At 46.9% G+C, this 17,577-nt stretch overlaps 2 protein-coding genes and 6 non-coding genes across 9 annotated transcripts in view; 5 read left to right on the plus strand and 3 right to left on the minus strand.

Moving 5' to 3' along the window:
* Positions 1-10,095, minus strand: part of KIF2C (kinesin family member 2C) — an 18,438-nt gene extending 8,343 nt beyond the window's left edge. Inside the window, exons 1-12 of one of the 2 annotated variants that reach the window (XM_065655811.1) lie at positions 10,032-10,095; positions 9,782-9,876; positions 7,913-8,017; positions 7,647-7,695; positions 5,905-5,952; positions 4,912-5,031; positions 4,090-4,194; positions 3,600-3,700; positions 3,238-3,333; positions 1,998-2,052; positions 1,749-1,911; positions 1,326-1,416 (exon numbers count right to left, since the gene is read on the minus strand). In XM_065655811.1, the coding sequence (XP_065511883.1) occupies positions 1,326-1,416; positions 1,749-1,911; positions 1,998-2,052; positions 3,238-3,333; positions 3,600-3,700; positions 4,090-4,194; positions 4,912-5,031; positions 5,905-5,952; positions 7,647-7,695; positions 7,913-8,017; positions 9,782-9,876; positions 10,032-10,095 (1,092 nt within the window). The remainder of the gene's footprint in view (positions 1-1,325; positions 1,417-1,748; positions 1,912-1,997; positions 2,053-3,237; positions 3,334-3,599; positions 3,701-4,089; positions 4,195-4,911; positions 5,032-5,904; positions 5,953-7,646; positions 7,696-7,912; positions 8,018-9,781; positions 9,877-10,031) is intronic. The other variant, XM_065655812.1, reaches the window with a different exon arrangement.
* Positions 10,096-10,644: 549 nt separating this feature from the next.
* Positions 10,645-10,759, minus strand: LOC136002661 (U5 spliceosomal RNA). Its single transcript, XR_010607955.1, has one exon. It is a non-coding gene; the product is annotated as a U5 spliceosomal RNA (small nuclear RNA).
* Positions 10,760-11,539: 780 nt separating this feature from the next.
* On the minus strand, positions 11,540-11,654 carry LOC136002649 (U5 spliceosomal RNA). The gene has a single exon (XR_010607944.1). It is a non-coding gene; the product is annotated as a U5 spliceosomal RNA (small nuclear RNA).
* A 613-nt stretch (positions 11,655-12,267) lies between these two features.
* RPS8 (ribosomal protein S8) lies at positions 12,268-17,341 on the plus strand. Its single transcript, XM_065656330.1, has 6 exons — positions 12,268-12,346; positions 13,198-13,304; positions 13,682-13,781; positions 15,159-15,334; positions 16,311-16,440; positions 17,178-17,341. Exons 1-6 carry the CDS (start codon positions 12,343-12,345, stop codon positions 17,285-17,287), a joined length of 627 nt encoding a protein of 208 aa, XP_065512402.1. The 5' UTR covers positions 12,268-12,342; the 3' UTR covers positions 17,288-17,341.
* Positions 13,047-13,131, plus strand: LOC136002645 (small nucleolar RNA SNORD55/SNORD39). The gene has a single exon (XR_010607940.1). It is a non-coding gene; the product is annotated as a small nucleolar RNA SNORD55/SNORD39 (small nucleolar RNA).
* Positions 13,487-13,590, plus strand: LOC136002648 (small nucleolar RNA SNORD46). The gene has a single exon (XR_010607943.1). It is a non-coding gene; the product is annotated as a small nucleolar RNA SNORD46 (small nucleolar RNA).
* On the plus strand, positions 15,600-15,672 carry LOC136002646 (small nucleolar RNA SNORD38). The gene has a single exon (XR_010607941.1). It is a non-coding gene; the product is annotated as a small nucleolar RNA SNORD38 (small nucleolar RNA).
* LOC136002647 (small nucleolar RNA SNORD38) lies at positions 16,894-16,965 on the plus strand. Its single transcript, XR_010607942.1, has one exon. It is a non-coding gene; the product is annotated as a small nucleolar RNA SNORD38 (small nucleolar RNA).
* Positions 17,342-17,577: the final 236 nt, after the last annotated feature.

Here is a 17,577-nt window from a genome sequence, read left to right on the forward strand (position 1 = left end):
ACTTATTTTTTAGGACATTGGTTGAATAACACTTTCACTGCAACTTACAAAAGCTCATGTGTGATATCTAGAGATTTGATGCATTTTGGTAAGACAATACCTTTAACTCCTTTGACCAAAATGCCTTTAATACCAACAAAATTTTCAGTTGGTATTATTCTGGTGACTTGCTCTACCACTTTTATATGAAACAGAGCCAATTATTTAAAAAATAACTCAATCCCATGACACATTCTCAGTGTACCAGAGTTTAATACACAGCACTCCAGTCTCAGGGTACAGCTATTAGCCTTACACTAGTTCTGCACCCTAGGATCAGGGAGGGAAAATAACTTAATTGCCTATGATTTTAGTGCGTTGCAGTTGTGTTCCTGCCATGATGCTCAGATGAGCAGTTTGTCTGCCCATTCCAGTGCAGTGGACACAGCCTATGTCCAAGCTTCTGTGAAGTTCCAAATTTCCTTCTGGATTACTGGAGAGATCTACAGCTCACTATATAGCACTAATGATAGGAGATCCTAGCCTAAAACTTGCCTTTGACACTGAAGTTACAGCAACTGTCTGATTACTCAAACTGGCAGCCTAGCCTAGTCCAGTCTGGATCACTGTGGTTTGAGGAAAAGGCTTCTTGCAGAACGAGACAGCAGATTCAACTCCACTATCATGCCGTGAGAGAACAGAATTTCCCACTTTCTTTCCCTATAGTTTCCAGAAGTTAAAAAAAAACAGTTGTTGAAAATCTAGAGTGGATCACCTTTGGGGCAGAAAACAGTCTCTTCGCGTCTCTTGAAACTGTAACTAGTAGACTGTAAGGAGTGGTTAGAAAGTGAACACACTCATTTGCCCACTTCACAAACAATACCAGATCACTTAAATGTTTATGTGCAACAAGAGACTTATTCTTATATAATCTGAAGTCTTTGGAATGACTCCAAGCTCAAAACACAGCACAGACAATAGCCTTTGCCTCAGATGTAGGCTAACAGCCCCACTTTGCAGGCTGGAGTTTGGCAGCAACAGCCATTTGGGACAAGGAATAGCCCTGACTAACACTAACATGTCAGGGCATCACAAGTCTTTAAAAAGGCAGCTATGGGGTGGGTGTCTTAGTACAATTTTCTTCACAGCCCTCAAAATAGGTAAAACCACAGAAAAATAATAGGTAAAAACTATAGAAAAACAGGATTAACAACTGACGAAGTATTAGCTTTAAGACAGTAAAACCAAGATCCAAACTCCTTATACAATCCTACTCATTATCAACATCAAGGATCTTTAAATATTGTAAATAAAGCCAGAAAATTTGAAGCCTTGGAGAAACTTACATGTGTCTTGCCACTGCCCGTCTGGCCATATGCAAAGCATGTTGCCTTGCCACCCTCAAAGATGGTCTCTACAAGAGGTCTAGCAGTGAACCTGGATATTCAGAAGGTAAAAGACAGTTAAGGCAAGGATTTCACAGCCTGCTTCGTCAGTTTTTCTAAAATAAACAACCAACCCAGACACCACACATACAAAAAAAATAACAAAAACACACAAAAAAAGGGGGGGTGTGCAAATAAAAGCAAATCCTTCAAAAATCAGCAGCAAGGCTATACCAGAAATAAGCTTTAGACTTTTCAGTTCTTTTGTTTCCTTCAAAAAGGATTTTAATACTTATTTCAGGTAGCAGTTTCTTTAAGCCAGGATGCCATCTAGCTATAGATCCTTTATCTTGAAAGTCACTCCCAATGAGAAGAAAGCATTACCTGTATACCATCTCATTAGAAGAGAATTCATCAAATGAAAAGTCAAATCTAAATGCTTGAGTGTCAAGGTATTTTGTTAGGTCCACTTTCTGCTTTGGCTCATGCACCAGCAGTACACACTTGCTCGGAATAGTAATCACATCACATTCCTTTCTCAGAAGTTCTGTTGACAGAAAAGACCCTCAGTTTTAACAAGAATAAGCAAGGTCAAACTGCTCCAAGACAGACATGCTTTGTCAGTACACTCACCTTGTTTATTGAGAGGACGCTTCCTCACACAGACACAAATCCTATGTTCTTCTGTCTAAAAGAAAAATAACAAGTAATAATTGTTTCTCAATTACACCCACACCTACTTAGTATAACAAAGAAAGATCCAGTGCTCCCTCACATCTTCTTTTCTATATGCTGATCAGAGTTGCCTCTGATACTGATCAGACCCAACTCATGCAGGGATATAAGTCTTCATGTCCATTCAGTGCAAAATAAGTGCTACGAACAATCAACCTTTACAAAGTATGCTCCAACATATCAGGTGAAAATGCTGCTGTGCTGTAGGAAAAGTGTCCCAAATATTTTGTGCCAGAATTAGTGATAAAGTCCAGTCCTTGGCCAGGTTTCCAGCAAAATCTGTGATATCAGTTTTGCAGCTACGATCAGATCCAGGTAAATTATTATTTTAATTTATTCTATAGGTATTTTTGACCTAGAGTTCTTCACTGATGCAGCAAGTTTAGCTGTTTGTGCAGCACAGCTACACATTAGTTGAGTTTGGGAAAGTGCATATTCCATTGGTTGAGGCAGAAAGCAGATGACAATCTCTTCTTCTGTCATGCAGTGATACAGACAAAAATAGCTGGTCCTCACCTCCATAGGATGCAGGCACACAAACCACCTTGTGTTCTAACCTAGTTCCTAGTTTGAACTTAAATGCTGTCATTTTTAACTGACCATAACAAGGCTTTTGCTAGACAAGGACTGATTGTTCTCAGGTATTAAACAATGCTTCCTCCATAATTGCTGAAGTTCTCAACCAAGCCTGTTTATTCTACTTTTTGACATCTACATTTGGTCCTCCACTTTTTGACATAGTTTAAAATTACTTAATGCATGACTTACATAAAATAACACTTTCTGTCACAGGACAATATTCTGCTTTAACTTATACCTATACCTACAACAGGCTAAGCAGCTATGTAATAGGCTCTGCCATTCAGAACTCTGAAAAATAGATGTTGCCACACAAATCATTGCATGATAATTGTCAAAGCACAAGCTCTTTACTAGTGACACATGCAAAGTAATGCAAGGCATCTCAGCCCTAAATAGGGGAGGTAAATGACCTCAAATAACCAGGTGCCTCAAGACCACAATGTGCTCAGAGGATTTCCAAGGTGCAGTGATGCACTAAATTGCTCATATGCTAAAATCTTCAGTACAACAAAGATCTGTCTACAGGCTGCAGTTAGTAGCCTCTGTATTTACTTACTGGGTCAGTTATAGACATTGGCTGGTAGTTTAAAGTTTCTCTGAATTCCTTGATCATCCGTGCAAACTCCCAGTTAGGACAGCTGCTGTCAAATTCCTGCATGGAAAAACCATGGACATGAAGGTAATTTATATATTACAGCAAAAAAGCTCCAGAGCATACTAAACAAGCAGTTGTACACAATTACAAATAAATATTTCATTTGAAGGCTACAAGATCCAGAACTTTCTGAAACTAGACTCAACCCATCCTTATATACAGCTTTGTAAGAACAAAGCCTGTCCAAGATATTTTAGTTTCAACTATTGTGATGCACTGTCCTATAGAATTTCCCCTTACTGGTGTACTGCAGAGTACTCCACCTGTGCACGTTTTGTCCTGATTTCACTAATTTGAGCTCTCTTTTCTTCTCTCTTGTTTTTAATTTTCTCCATCTCTTTCACGGTGTTAGTTCTTCTTCGAACTAGATAAAATAAAAACGTTTCCTCTGATTAAATTTTCATACTGGGTTTTAAGCAAATACAAATATTTCAGCTTTTCCAGAATAACATATATGGGAAACAATCATCTTCAGAAGGATGGTCATTAATTTTGCAGTGCTTCTTTCCCAAACCAGATCTACCTAGCACAGAAACTACCTAGCAAGCTTCACTACCACTCTAAAGGCGGCATTTCTGAGGAGATAACTGCTATAACAGAATTATGCATTTGTAATAAAAAATACTCAAGATATTCAGTCTCACTGCCAAAGCCACCGTCTCAAAGCTTTTGTCTTGGAGTACACACAGCAGCAATCACGGAGTGATGCGTTGCTGACTGGTGAGTCAGTTCTTACCCACTGCTCCCAGGTACCTGGGCTCACGGTAGCAGCAGGCAGGTGATCCTCTGTATTTCCATTTACATTTGGCAGTGAGGCTTCTGGAGCACAGCTCAGCCTGTTAGTCTTGGTTCGGCCAGCTGCAGGAAGATGCCAGACCAAAACCAATAATTAGATCCCAAAGATCAAGAATAATTATGTAATTTGTAAAGCCCCACAGACCACATTCCTCAACTCTGATCAGGAGACAGAACTAGCTAAAAACTGTGGTAAGTGTGCAAACAGTTTTTTAAATTCTTTGCCAATCACTACATTTTATTCAAAGCTACGAATCAAGGCCACACCAACTAGACAAGAATTAAGTATCAAGCATCTGGTTCCAATGTCTTTGCAGAACTTAATACACCTGGCATGCCCTCAACTATTCATAGGGTAAGTCTGGTAAAGAAAAATAACTACCATTTTGTAATTCAAGTAGACTCAAGTTCTTGCTTTACTCAACCAGCATAGCTAAAACTACCACCAGTATAGTTACAGAGCACATTGTCAGCAGTATTAAGGCACTTCTCTTCCTACTCTAGCCCTGTGAATACCACTTTGTGCTTTTAAGCGGACACCACATCCACCCACAGAACCACAGCTCTCTGGTTAACAAAGCACATCGTTGTTCAACAACACTGTTTCCAGGGTCCTTTGAGAACCCTTCAGGTAAGAGCCCTCAATATGTACCTAGTGGCAGACCTCTAGGTGTCTCTTATTTTATATATGAAGGGATAGAGATTGCAGTTTAGCTAATTAAATGCATGCAAAGCATCTTGCTTCATAGCAAGAATTCACTGGGCTCTTTCTCAGCTCACCAGGAACTGATGAATTGTTTCTATTTTGTGTAGAAGTGCAGGGATCCACCCTCATCTCATTTTCCTGGAGGCCGCACTGTGATTCTGTGATAACACACATCCTGGTACGGCCACGCACAGCTTTGGAAACACAAATTCAAGGTCAGCATCATGCCTCAGACACTCATATTTGCAAGTAAATCAAGTGCTTACAAAATGCAGAACAGTGGGGAGCAAAGTGTGGTTAAAAGAACCATTTCCAGATCGCTAATGCATTAGCGAAGTGCAGGATAAAGCAACGCGGGTGGGTGAAAAGTGATCTTGAACTAAACCACTACAAAAAGAGCAAACAGTTCATTCCAGATTTGCAGTTCCAGTGCATTTCAAATACCACTAAGGATTCACTAATATGGCATTTCCAGAACATTAATACATAGGAAGGAGGAAGTTACAAGTCAGGGAACTGGGAGATCCTCTGAAGCTTCACACTTGCAGCACTGTGTGAATTACTATTTAATGGTGACAGTAGAACTGCAGTTGAGCAATTGGTCACATGCAGCGTCATGCCCACCATCACAGCACCTGTGCACAGTGTGTGTGGTGCACAGTGGGAGCTTGATAACACTAAATTCAGCTAAAAGTTTCTATGTAATCACAACAGTAAATCTTTGGAAAGGGGCCTTTTGTAGGCAGTCTCCATTGTCACATGCCAAGCTATTTGTTTCATTCATTGAGACCAAGTCCCTCACAAAACTGCCTGAGGAAGGGACTGAAACATACACCTCACTGGACTTGTAAAGAAAGCAAATCTGATATGAAAAAAAAAATAGAAGTCTGATTTGAAAGCTAGGACTGCCTTCACCTCTAGCATTCACAATAATTTATCCAGAATTAATCGCTATGATTTCAAAAGACACCAGATCTGTTTCAGACCAAGGACAAATTTCAACTCCCGATCAAATTCCTTAGAACCATACCCATGACATTCAGCAATCATGTCTGTTAGCTCTTTACCTGGAGTCTTGTGCTCAGGTGCAGAGACATTAGGTTTCACTGCTGCAACTTTAGGAATAAAAAGAGTCAGTTTAATTATACTTAGAGATAGCATTTTATTCCATTTGCTTTTGTCACACATGCCCAAACCTGATCTCATCACAAACTCAGCGGTGCTTGTTCTGTAAATGATAGTGCTCCTGGACATGAACACCAGCTGGAGAATTTGCTGCATCTAAATGGTTTTGATTCAAGTGATTCTTGTACATCAGAATATTCAGCATCCTCTAAAATTCTTACTGAGTCAGAGGATGGAGGCAATATCTGTTTCTTAATTCATTCTGAAAGAACTGCTGCTGCTTCTCTCACTTCCCTGAATGAGGTGGAGACAGACACCTCCTGATCTTCTTTAATTTGTTTAGTCTAAAAACAAAAACCTGAAGCCAACGTTACCCTCCTAATCAGTGCAGTGCGGAATCTGCAACAGGACAGATACTGACACTCATGGGGTTTAGCTAGCTAAACCCTATTTGGGGAATACTGAAAACACTGCTTCTCTCCTGTACTCTGAGCAGGTCTTCAGAGACAAGATTGTGCCAGTAGGAAAGGCAACAGATATTTCAGATTTGCAGTTAGATTCTATACTTCAGGAAAGCCATGACCTCTATGAGGACATTCTTCCATCAGTCAGTGACTGGATTAAAATAGCTTTATTTTTCCCACTGGCTCTCCAGGTCCATTAACTGACTTGTCTAGAGACAGTCATAACTTTATGCATAATTTTACTTGCCAGTTCACAAAATTTATGGAGAGTTCTCTGGATTTGAGGAAGACTGGGATGTTCTAGTACATAACAACTTTTGACATAATAAGCTTCTTTGACTGCTCCTGACTCTTTCACGCAAAGGGATTTGTACTGTTGTCTTCTGGTACCAGCTTCCCCATCTTGCATCACATACAGCAAGAGAGGTCAGACAAGCCCAGCTGTTTTATTTAGAGCCCAGTTGTATGGAAAAGCACAAGTTCTGGCTAACTATACACTTTAAGAGAATCGTTTAATTAGCAGCCTCAGCATCATGCAACTTATGGTGCCACTTGCAATTCTAAAAGCCAAAAGAATCAACTAAAACTAAAAGAAGGCAGAAAACATGGGAGTCTTCTAACTCCTGATACCTCAAGAAAAACAATTTCTTAGCAATCCTACACTGACATCTCTCTTCTCTTCTGGCTTTGTTCAAAACATCGTACTGACATACAGTCACTGAGCACGGCACTGGCTGGCACCTTGGCTGCCTGGTCTGAAATATCTCCAAGGACATATTGTCTACGGGGACTGTTTGAGGAGACATGCATTTGTCACCACTATTTCTTTCTTGCCCTTTCCACTCTCATTTTGACACTTTTAATAACTGCCACTTGCCTTTTGTTGTTTGTGGCATTTGCAAAACCCCATATGAAACTTTAAAATTCACTGCAACATTAACTGCCTAGTGACATTTAAAGCAGTATGAAAGAATAGCTACAGCAATGCTGCAGAAAAGGGCAACACATAACAAACCCCAGCTTGAAGGAAAAGGACAGCAATGTGTTATCAGAGTTTCTGCACTCAGGAGTCCAAAGTGTTGGTATGAATCAGTGTGGTCTTTATTGGCATTGCCTGAATAAGCACTCTTATGGTGCTTATTCAGCTAGAATATTATGGCTGCAACAGAGGACCACAACTGTTTCACAGGGATAAAGTAGAGAAAAGAACATTTTCTCACCTCCCCGTGGAGCAGGAATTTTTGAAAGGGTTGTTCTGCGCTTCTGTTTCTGAAAAAACAGTGAATGCTGTAAGTGATCAGGAATAAGCTGCAAACAGCACAGCACCTCAAGACAACATTGATACAACAAGGATTTCTGACCAAAGTCTAACTATGAGACTGAAAAGACAAGTTATAGACCTCAAACTTTAAGACTGGGTGTATTATTTATAATAAGATATATGCCGTCAACACTTTAGCACCTTAGGAAAGACTAAATCACTTACCTGAACAGTTACATTCTCCTGCAAAGGAAGGTTCTCTTTCACATCTGCAGCAGGTATTTCTTCTAATAATTCAGGATTTATTGCTATCACATCATCAATTGCAACCTACAAGAGCAAAAGGATTTTACAGAGTACAATATTGCTGCTACCACTTAATAGCTTTTTTTTTAACCTTGACTTTCAGTACAAGCAAACAAACCTCACCCACTGCCTGCCAAATGTTAAGTTAAAATCTCCTAGAAGGGCAAGACAGTAGTTTGTTTTCCATTTCAGTAGTCTCGTATGTCCAAATATGCTATAAGAAATGTGCCAGTTAAGCCATTTACCCTCATCTGCCAAACACTGCACAGCTCTGCAGATGCCATAGAGCACTTCTGAAGAGATGGGCAAAGTACATTTGGCATCAACTGCTTTAATCTCTGACCACTAATCTTAGTAAATCTCAGCTGCTCTGTGACTTCTGTGCTAGGAGAGCATTAAGCAGTTACCTTGTGATTGAGTTTACTGAAATAAACTTGAACCAGCTGCTTAGGCTTTGGGAAATGAACGATTCAGCATTTAATCCACAAGTCAATTCATCTGCATTTTCACTTGCTATTACAAGTTATTATATTTCACCCAGGGCCAGCTCCTGCCTGACCCTCCAGTGAAGTCATAATCATAATCCTGCCTTCCCCACATTCTGCAGGTCCTGGTGTAGGGGGAGTGATGGGGGACAGGCAGCCAAGGACAGACTTGAGCACAAAGCCGAGCAACTCTCTCAGTTCAGTTTTTCAAACCTAACCCTGCAGAAGAGTTTGAAAGCACACATGCTCAAAAACTCCAGTATCACAGCAGCTGTAATACACCCAACAAAGCAGCACAAGCACCACTCCAGGAAGTTCTCGAGTTCTCAGTTAACTTTTAAATTACTTAAATAAAAGTCCATAAAAAAAGGACAAAAACAAGTGAAGATGCCATTCTAACATATCTATAAAACTTGGTTTATATGGAATCTTTAAGTATCTAATCAGAAAGTGAAGTAGCTCAGAAACACACATGTGGACAATGTATACTAACAGCATGTAAGAAAATTTGCTGGCTTTTCAAATGTTTTCACAGAGAGTTTTAGTATAATGAGATATACGCACTGTTTAGCCAACAATTACACCTGACTCTGCAAATTTTGCATATTTGAATGCATCATGAATGCAAGAAGTGTAAGATCCAGTTTCAAAGTACTAGTCAATGGTAACTTTAACTAGATTATAGTGTATAGGTTTCCAGAGAAACAGACAGGCCAGCGTGTTCGCTCAGTTACCAAAGGAGATTTTGTTGAGTGTCAGGATTTTCAGCCACATCACCTGAAGTGCCCCAGGCTCCCTTTCCTTGCCCCTTCCCCCCAGATCTCACACCATATATATTTTATACCAGTGTAGAGAGTCCAGAAATCAAACTCAGCCCTCTTAACACGGCACCTTGTAAGCGGTACGTTAACTCTTCGGACAGCCTGAAGACCATGGCTAAAGACACGAAAAGCCGACAGACACCCCCCCATAGCTGAGAAAACTGGGACTTCGGGGCATTCGAATTCAGCAGCCAACAGCGTAAGCGAGATGCCCAACACGCCCTTGTTCACCCGCAGAGGTTACGAGCCCGGTTTCGGTGCCGCTGCAGCCCCGGCGTGCCCGGCGCTCACCCTGACCCCCCGCGCTGCGCCTGACACAGCGTTAAAGCCAAACACGCGTCGCTTTGTTTCCCGGAGGAAGCGCCGGCAGCGCGGCCGTGAACACGGTGGCCGCCAAAGCCCGGGAGGCGGCAGAAGGGGAGCGGGCCCGGGGGGCCCGGAGCGGGACACGGGGAAGGGGCCGCGGACGGGCCGGCACTCACCTCCTTGCCCTTGACGGCGCCGCCATCGCACCACTCCACGGACACGGAGGACCGGTCCACGTTCACCGTCTTCACCGTCGCCTTCTGGATCAAGCCTGGAAGAGGCCGGCATTGAACCCCGGCCCGGCCACCGGGTGTTGCCCCGCGGGGCCGGGACCCCCTCGGTACCGCCCCGCCGCTGCCGAGTGGCGCTCCGGGAGGCGGCAGCCGGGACCCCCGCAGGCGTTCCGCTCCCCACCCCACCCCTCACCGTTACTCCGCTGGATCTTAATGACGCTGCCGGGACATACGAGGCGGTAGACGCGGGAGTCCATGGCCCGGGCACCAGGAGCGCAGGCGGCTCCGCAGCGCCGGCCACACGACCCAGCCCAGCAGCGAACCACAGGCCCGGCCAACCGCCGCCGATTTAAACCCCGCGCGCCGGCGTGCCGCGGGGCCTACCGGGAAACACCGGCGGGGGGACTACACCTCCCAGCATGCTCTGCGCGCACGGACGCTTACAGCTCCCGGCGTGCCCTGGGGCGCGGACCAGGATTACGGCTCCCAGGAGGCGGGGAGGGCGCGCGGCGGCCCCGGGCATGCTGGGAGCTGTAGTTCGGCGCGAAGTGACGGTGGCTGGGGCGGGGCGGGGCGGGGCGGGGCAGGGCGGGGCGGGGCGGGGCGGGGCTGGCGCCGGCCCCGTCCCACGCGGAGGACGCAGCACACCCCGACCGCGATCCGGCCGAGGTACGGGAATGCCGAAATACCCCGCGCTGCCCTACGGCTGAGTTACGGGAGAACTGCCATAGGCACACAGCAGCAACAAAATGAGCTCATGTGTTCTCTCTGACTATTGCATTCTATTTTTTAACCAAAAAAAGGGTAGCTCCACCGAAATGGAGCCTCAAAAAATTAATCGACACTCGTACTTGTTCCTCTCCACGGAAATCTTTAGTAAAAGGCGAAAGATTTATGCGATCTGAAGAGAAACCAGAGTATGCTGTTGCTCCTCCGCCCGCCACACCGCCCGCCTGTCCCACGCCCCACAAGTCACGGCGACGGACCCCGGCCCGACGGACCCCGGCCCCACCGCTCCCGGCCCCGCCGCCCCCGGCCCGGCCCCGCCGCGGGGCACAAGCCGCGCAAATCCCAACAGCTCGGACCGGCGGCGGAGAGCGGAGCCGTGACGGTGCCGTGCTGCCGCGGTGCACCCTGGGTATGCAAAACAGCCGGACGGGAACGAACACATGTTAATGAGGCGGCGGCTCCGGCGGGCGGAGCGGGTCAGCGCTGCCGCCGGTCCCGGGGCCGGTCCCGCAGCGGATCGCCTCTCCCCCCAGCCCGAGCAGGGCTTGTGGCTCCCTGCCGGGGTTTAACCGCAACCGGCAACCGAGCACCACACGGCTGCTCCCTCATTGCCCACGCCCCGTGGGACGGGCGGAGAGTCGGGACCGCAAAAGCGAGAAACTCGTAGGTCGAGATATAAAGTGTTTAGTAATTGCAACGAAACAGTAACAATTTGCTACAAAATTGTAACGAAAAAAGATACAAAGGCGAAAAGAAAAGAGGACCTAAGGCAACGTGACACAAATGGAAACAATTGCTCAGCACCGACGGATGCCGAGCCAGCCCCCGAGCAGCTGCCCCCCCGGGTGTTGTTGCTGATTATGACATCACACGTCATGGGACAGCCCCGAGGCTCGCCGTCGGGCTGTTGTGCCTCGTACCTCGCCACCATTCTTATGTTTTTTAGATCTGTTTTTTAACCAAGAAAGAGATAGCTCCACAGAAGTGGAGCCTCAAAAAATTAATCGACACTCGTACTTGTTTCTCTCCACGGAAATCTTTAGTAAAAGGCGAAAGATTTATACGATCTGAAGAGAAACCAGAGTATAACAGACCGTTTCCCCGCGGACACGCCGCCCTCCTGTTGTCCCCACGCAGCACACGGCGACCCCCGTCGCCCCCGCCCATACAATCCTCTGCCCCCCCGGCCCCGCTCCCCGGCAGCGCACACGGGCACGACCCCTCACCCGGACCCAAGCTGCCCCGCCGGAGCGGCGGAAACCTCTACGGGGCCGCGCCGCCGGGCCGCGGTGCACCCTGGGTATGCAAATTAGCCCAAACACTACCAAGTCGCACGCTAATGCGGCTCCCGCGGCCCGCCCCGCCGAGCACGGGCCACCGTCCGGGGGACGCGGGGCCTGCGGCGACCGTCTGGCCCCGCGGCGGGATGCGGCCCCTGGGCACTGCCCGGAGGCGCTGGTGAGGAGAGCCCCGGGGCAGGAAGGACGGATCTGGGCCAGGTAACCCCCCGACAATGCTGCTCTCCCTCCGCGGGCTGGAGCCCAGGGCCGCCGGTGCCCCGGCAGAGCAGCCGCAGCGCTGACACATGCTAAGACTCGGCCCCGGCGGCCCCGACCGCCGCCATCGCCCCCCGCGTCCCCTCGCCGCCGCCGCGTCGCCAGGCAACGGCGCGCGCCCCGCGCTGGCGGCGCGGTGACGTCACTTCCTCGCGAGAGCTCGTCGCGCCAAACCGCCCCGTGAGCCTTGGCCCCGCCTCTTTGCGCCAGTGCCGCACCATGGGTGAGTGGGGCCGCCGCCGGGCCTGGCCGCTATCCGCCGCCATCCGCTCGCCGCGCTGCCGCTATCTGCTCTTGCCCCTTACCGGGTGGCAGCGGGGGATGCCGCCAGCCTACACCGCCCGCCATTGGGGGCAGCCGCGACGGCACCGAGCTGCCGGCTGGGGGAGGGTGTCCAGGCCCAACATGGCGACCGGGTTGGGGCGGGGGGGTGGGGAGGCGCTGGGGAGCGGACGACCTCGCCTTCCTGCAGGCTCCGAGCGCTGAGCTCGCTTTCGGCGTCTTGTGCAGGGACCCCTGCGGATGAGGTGGGATGCCTTTGTAGGGGACTCAGCGGGGGTGGGGAGTGGTATTGTGAAAGATTTGTCTGGTGATCAGGGGCCTGTAGGGGAGGTGGAATGTGCTGGGGAGGTGGTTCCTGTAGGGGACCCATCGGGCTGGGTAGAAGCAGGGTTTAGTTGGGGTGTCTCATAATGTTTCAGTGTGCAGGTGGGGTAGGAGTCCTTTCCCTAGAGGACCTACCAGACCCAGCTGATAGTGCGAGGTGTCTGCTATACCTGTGCCTGGCAGCTTAGGATGGGACAGTTCCTATAGGTTCCCCAGCACATGAGGTAGGTTGGGATGCTGCTCACAAAGAGGCAGCCATCAGACAGGGTGGAGGTGGCCTGTCTGCCTTTACAGTTCTGGAAGGGAGGAGGCGGATCTGAGTATCAATGATGAAGCTTCTCTGACTGCTGCATAAGGCTGAGTGCACTGTGCGGATACCAACCTTGGAGAGCTGAGGACTCAGAACCGTGATCTGTTATGGTCAGGTGGGCTCTCTGCCATCTTCTGACCACCCTGATCTCCATTCAGGTATCTCCAGGGACAACTGGCATAAGCGTCGCAAGACCGGGGGCAAGAGGAAGCCCTACCATAAGAAGAGGAAGTATGAGCTGGGGCGGCCTCCTGCCAACACTAAGGTGGGTGAATTGGGGAGGGTGGTCAGTGGTTGTGTTTTCAGACTTGTGTTGATGGTCATGTGCTGTCAGAGACTTAAATATATGCTGTGTTTTGTGAGTGGTTAAATATCTGTCACTACTTCAAAAGGTGATGTTTTCACCTATGCCTGTGGGAAGGAGTGATAATTTTTGCAATAAGAGGCAACTGGAATGATGAAACTTTTACCTTAGGTAGATGCAACAGACTGTTTTGGTCACTTACTGTATTTGCCAATGCTGGGGTTTGTCATAGTTACACTGACCATGTTGCCGTTGAGCTTAGGACTTGGCTGGGCTCCTGCATGTGCTGTGCAGAGTTCCAGCACCAACAGCACCCTGGTGTTTGTTTCTGACCGCAGATTGGCCCACGCCGAATTCATACAGTGAGGGTTCGTGGTGGAAACAAGAAGTACCGTGCTCTTCGCTTGGATGTTGGCAACTTCTCCTGGGGTTCGGAATGTAAGTACATTGTAAGCCTGAAGTGTTTGAAGGGAAAAGTATTTTATAGCTGGGCTGATCTCCGGTGCTACTACAGAGTAGAGGGGTGATGATGCAAGCTTAAATGAGTTAGAATTTGCAGTGCTGGGTCTGAAGGAGCACTCATAGTGATGATAACTTTGACCTTATGTGGTCTTAGGAGACTTGGATGTCTGCTAAGTTCACAGTGATTGGAGTGTCATAGTTACACTGAGTGACATGCTCACATTACCTTTTGACTGGGGTGGGGGAACTATAGAGGGGCAAAAAAACCCTAAATAGAGGTTGTTCTTCATAAAAGCAACCTTTTTTTGTTTATTGATGAAAACTTAACTAAAAGTTACATGATCCTGTACAACAGAGGAAGGTTTTGAGGATTTTTCTGAGAAGGCATGGCCCTAGGGCAGTGTGACACTAGCAAGTGCAGTTTACTTCCTGCTTTGCTAAGCAAAAGCGAGAAGCACAGAAGCAAGAGGAGAATCAGTTGTAAACCCTTGAGCAAGGTGGGGGTTTTTTGAATTACAAATTGAAAACCATGTAACTTGAGCCTAGGCCTGGTCAGTGTTAATCAGTACGATGGTAAAACTAGCGGTTAGTAAGGTGGTTCAGTGACCAGTGTGGTGTGAGGGAGAAAGGATTTGCTTCCTCCTTGGTCGTCGCAGAGCATTGTATGTACTGTGGTAAGCGCTGTCATTCATAAGCAGTGTTATAGAAGTTGAAAGGACTGTGCATACCTTGCAGAACAAGGATGAGGTATGTAAGCAAAGAGAAAAAACCCGTCTTGTGCCTGGCCTTTGCATATGTGGAGGGCTGGCACCTGCTAAACAGTCAAATCTAGTAGCTAATGCTGAATGCTTCAGGTGAGTCTTGAAGGCTGAAAACACCAGGTTCTCCTCTTGATTTAGCCATAAACTCTCATGCTATAAAAATGGTTTATAGTACGTGTTGCAGAGCTGTCCTGCTCAACACAGCTTTATTCAGTAACTCTGGGAAGTATGTAACAGGATTGAGCCCTGCATGCAGTATTAGTTGGCATCTGCCGAGGCGTCTTCAGTCAAAATTTATTTTTTAACATTACTCAGTCTGATCCGAGATTAGTTCCAGTCAGGCCAGAGATTCCAGTCTTTCGTCTGGGGTGAATAATTTTCCAGGTGAAGACTTCTGTCCTAGCAAGAGAAAGTTGGACTGATGAAAAACAGATGCATCTTTTAGTTAAATTTAAGTCAGTGCACGGAAGTTGGAGGATATTTGCTTGTGCGATAAGCGTGAGGTGATTTTGGTGTATGTGTGAGATACTCTGAACTGTATACTCAGTTGTCTGGTTGCTGTAGGTTTGAACTCATACTGTTCTTTTGAAAGGCTGCACTCGCAAGACCAGAATCATCGATGTTGTCTACAATGCTTCTAACAACGAACTGGTGAGGACAAAGACCCTGGTGAAGAATTGCATCGTTCTCGTTGACAGCACCCCGTACCGGCAGTGGTATGAAGCCCACTATGCCTTGCCCCTTGGACGCAAGAAGGGCGCCAAACTGGTATGTCTGGCGTTGTCATTGTCATTTTGATTCCTTGCAGAGAGTGGAGTCTGCCCTGCTAGAGGCAGTTAGCTGTCAGGAGTGGGCAGTGCCTGCCAGAATAGCACTGGGTACCCGTCAGTGATCACAGTGGTTGTCTGTGCTGCATTCCTGTCAGTTCCTGGGACAAGTCTGGCTCTGTTCATGGAGAGTTCAGTACCATGGAGCTCTCTCTGAGGCATTGCACCCATTTGTGCATAAGGACCTGTAGGTCAATCTCTTTGGTCTTCTAATGATGATACCTTTGTCCAGTTCTGCTACTGAAGGGAGAGCGATGACATTTTATGATGCTGAGGAAGACTTTGCCGGTCAGGTCCTTGTGCTGGGGAATGGTTGCTGAGAAGCTTGTGAATTGCTAACTAAATTTCAGCTTGCTTTTAAGTGTTTCTAAACTATCAAGACACATTGCCTTTAATTTTGCTCAAAATGCAAACCCCAGATTGCTAGAAGGTATTTAAACTCCTCTGTGTAGCATTTGGCTTAACATTGTCTCATTGCATTAAAAACAAAGCAGTTATAGCTGAGCACTGTGCAGGTCTGAAGCACAGGGAGAGCTTCTAACCTGGCTGCCAGGACGTGCGCCACACCCAAGTGCTTCATGATGTCTGGAGAGAGAAAGAGTATTCACTTTTTGGAGGAGAATTAATTCATCGAGGAAACCTTTGCAGTTTCATTTGCATTAAGAACGCCTTTCCCAAGGGCACCTTGCTTTGTTGTCAACAGTGACTCTAGTTAGCAACGTTGCATTTCTTGGCCTCAAAAGTAAAACGCAGCACCTGATTCTGTGTGGCTGAAGTATTTGTACCTTTGGAAGGTTTTACTTGGGAAACACAGTACAGTGCTGAGAATAAAAGTGTCTCATGATTAGTGGAGACCACCTGCTCTAGCAGAAGGTGGCCATATACTTAAGCTTGTCTTTGCTTGTGGTCTTTTTTAGACTCCTGAAGAGGAGGAAATTTTGAACAAGAAGCGTTCAAAGAAGATCCAGAAAAAATATGATGAACGGAAGAAGCATGCCAAGATCGCAAGTATCCTTGAGGAGCAGTTCCAGCAAGGAAAGTTACTTGGTGAGTCCTTGGCAGCGTTAATGTGGGTGGAGATAAGGAGTCAGGGCACAAATGAGGTGCCAGAGCAGATCTTATACTTGGTCTTGGGATCATTTAAAGTTCTACTTGCTGCGATAAAGCCAACTGCAGGATGCAAGCAGTGGGTTGTTCTGCATACCTGCAGGAGTATCTTCTGGGTCTTAAAGTAACTTGTTCTTTTATCTTCACTGGAGACACCCCACTTCTGACAGGAAGGGGAAACCTGTTTCTGGAGCTTTAATTGCTACATGTCCCAGCCAGGCTCCTGGACCTGGTCATTCTTGGTTGGCCTTTGAGAGGAATTATGGGGCTTGAGACTTGCAAAATGAGCAAAGGCCTGTGGGCCTCACTGTGTGTCAGAAAAACGTCCTGCAAACATGTAACAAACAGCTTTGACCAGTTTCAAGTTCTGAAATAGTTTGCGTTTTCTGAAGTCTTCTGATGATGAGACCTTTGTCCAGTTCTGCTTCTGAATCTGAGCGATGACAGTTTGGAGATCTGAAGAGGACTTCATCAGGGACTCAGTTCAGCAGAGCAGGTTCAAGAGCACAGTACCTGTGGGGGGAGGTACTGAAACCAGCAGTAAGCTGATGTATCTGTTTCTGATAACTTGCTCATCCAGGCTTTTGCAGGGAGGCTGCATGGAGTGTTTCTTTCACTTTGTGTACATACTGGGGTAGTGAATTATTAAACTTTAACTGGATGACTTCTCCTTGCAGCCTGCATTGCCTCCAGACCTGGACAGTGTGGCCGAGCTGATGGCTACGTGTTGGAAGGCAAGGAATTGGAGTTCTACTTGAGGAAGATCAAGGCCAGAAAAGGCAAATGAATAAAAACTGTTCTGCTGAGAGAACGAATAAAACCAAGATTCTACTACAGTAAAGGGGTTGTGTGCTTGTTTGTGTGTGTGAGGGGGATGCTCACATAGCTCCTCCTGCCTGTAAAGTGTGAGAGGAAAGATCTGTCCTGGAATCCCTGAGCAGTTTTGTGTCTTCAGGCAAGCTCTGACCCTGTGTGCTCTTGACTAAAACATCTCCCTGGGTTCTAGGAGAGTAACTTAATGCACTAAGTGGGGCTGGAAAAGAGTTGTCAGACTTGGCTCAAGCGGAAAATTTCCAG

Source organism: Caloenas nicobarica, chromosome Z (genome assembly GCF_036013445.1).
Source record: "Caloenas nicobarica isolate bCalNic1 chromosome Z, bCalNic1.hap1, whole genome shotgun sequence".
Taxonomy (NCBI): Eukaryota; Metazoa; Chordata; class Aves; order Columbiformes; family Columbidae; genus Caloenas; species Caloenas nicobarica.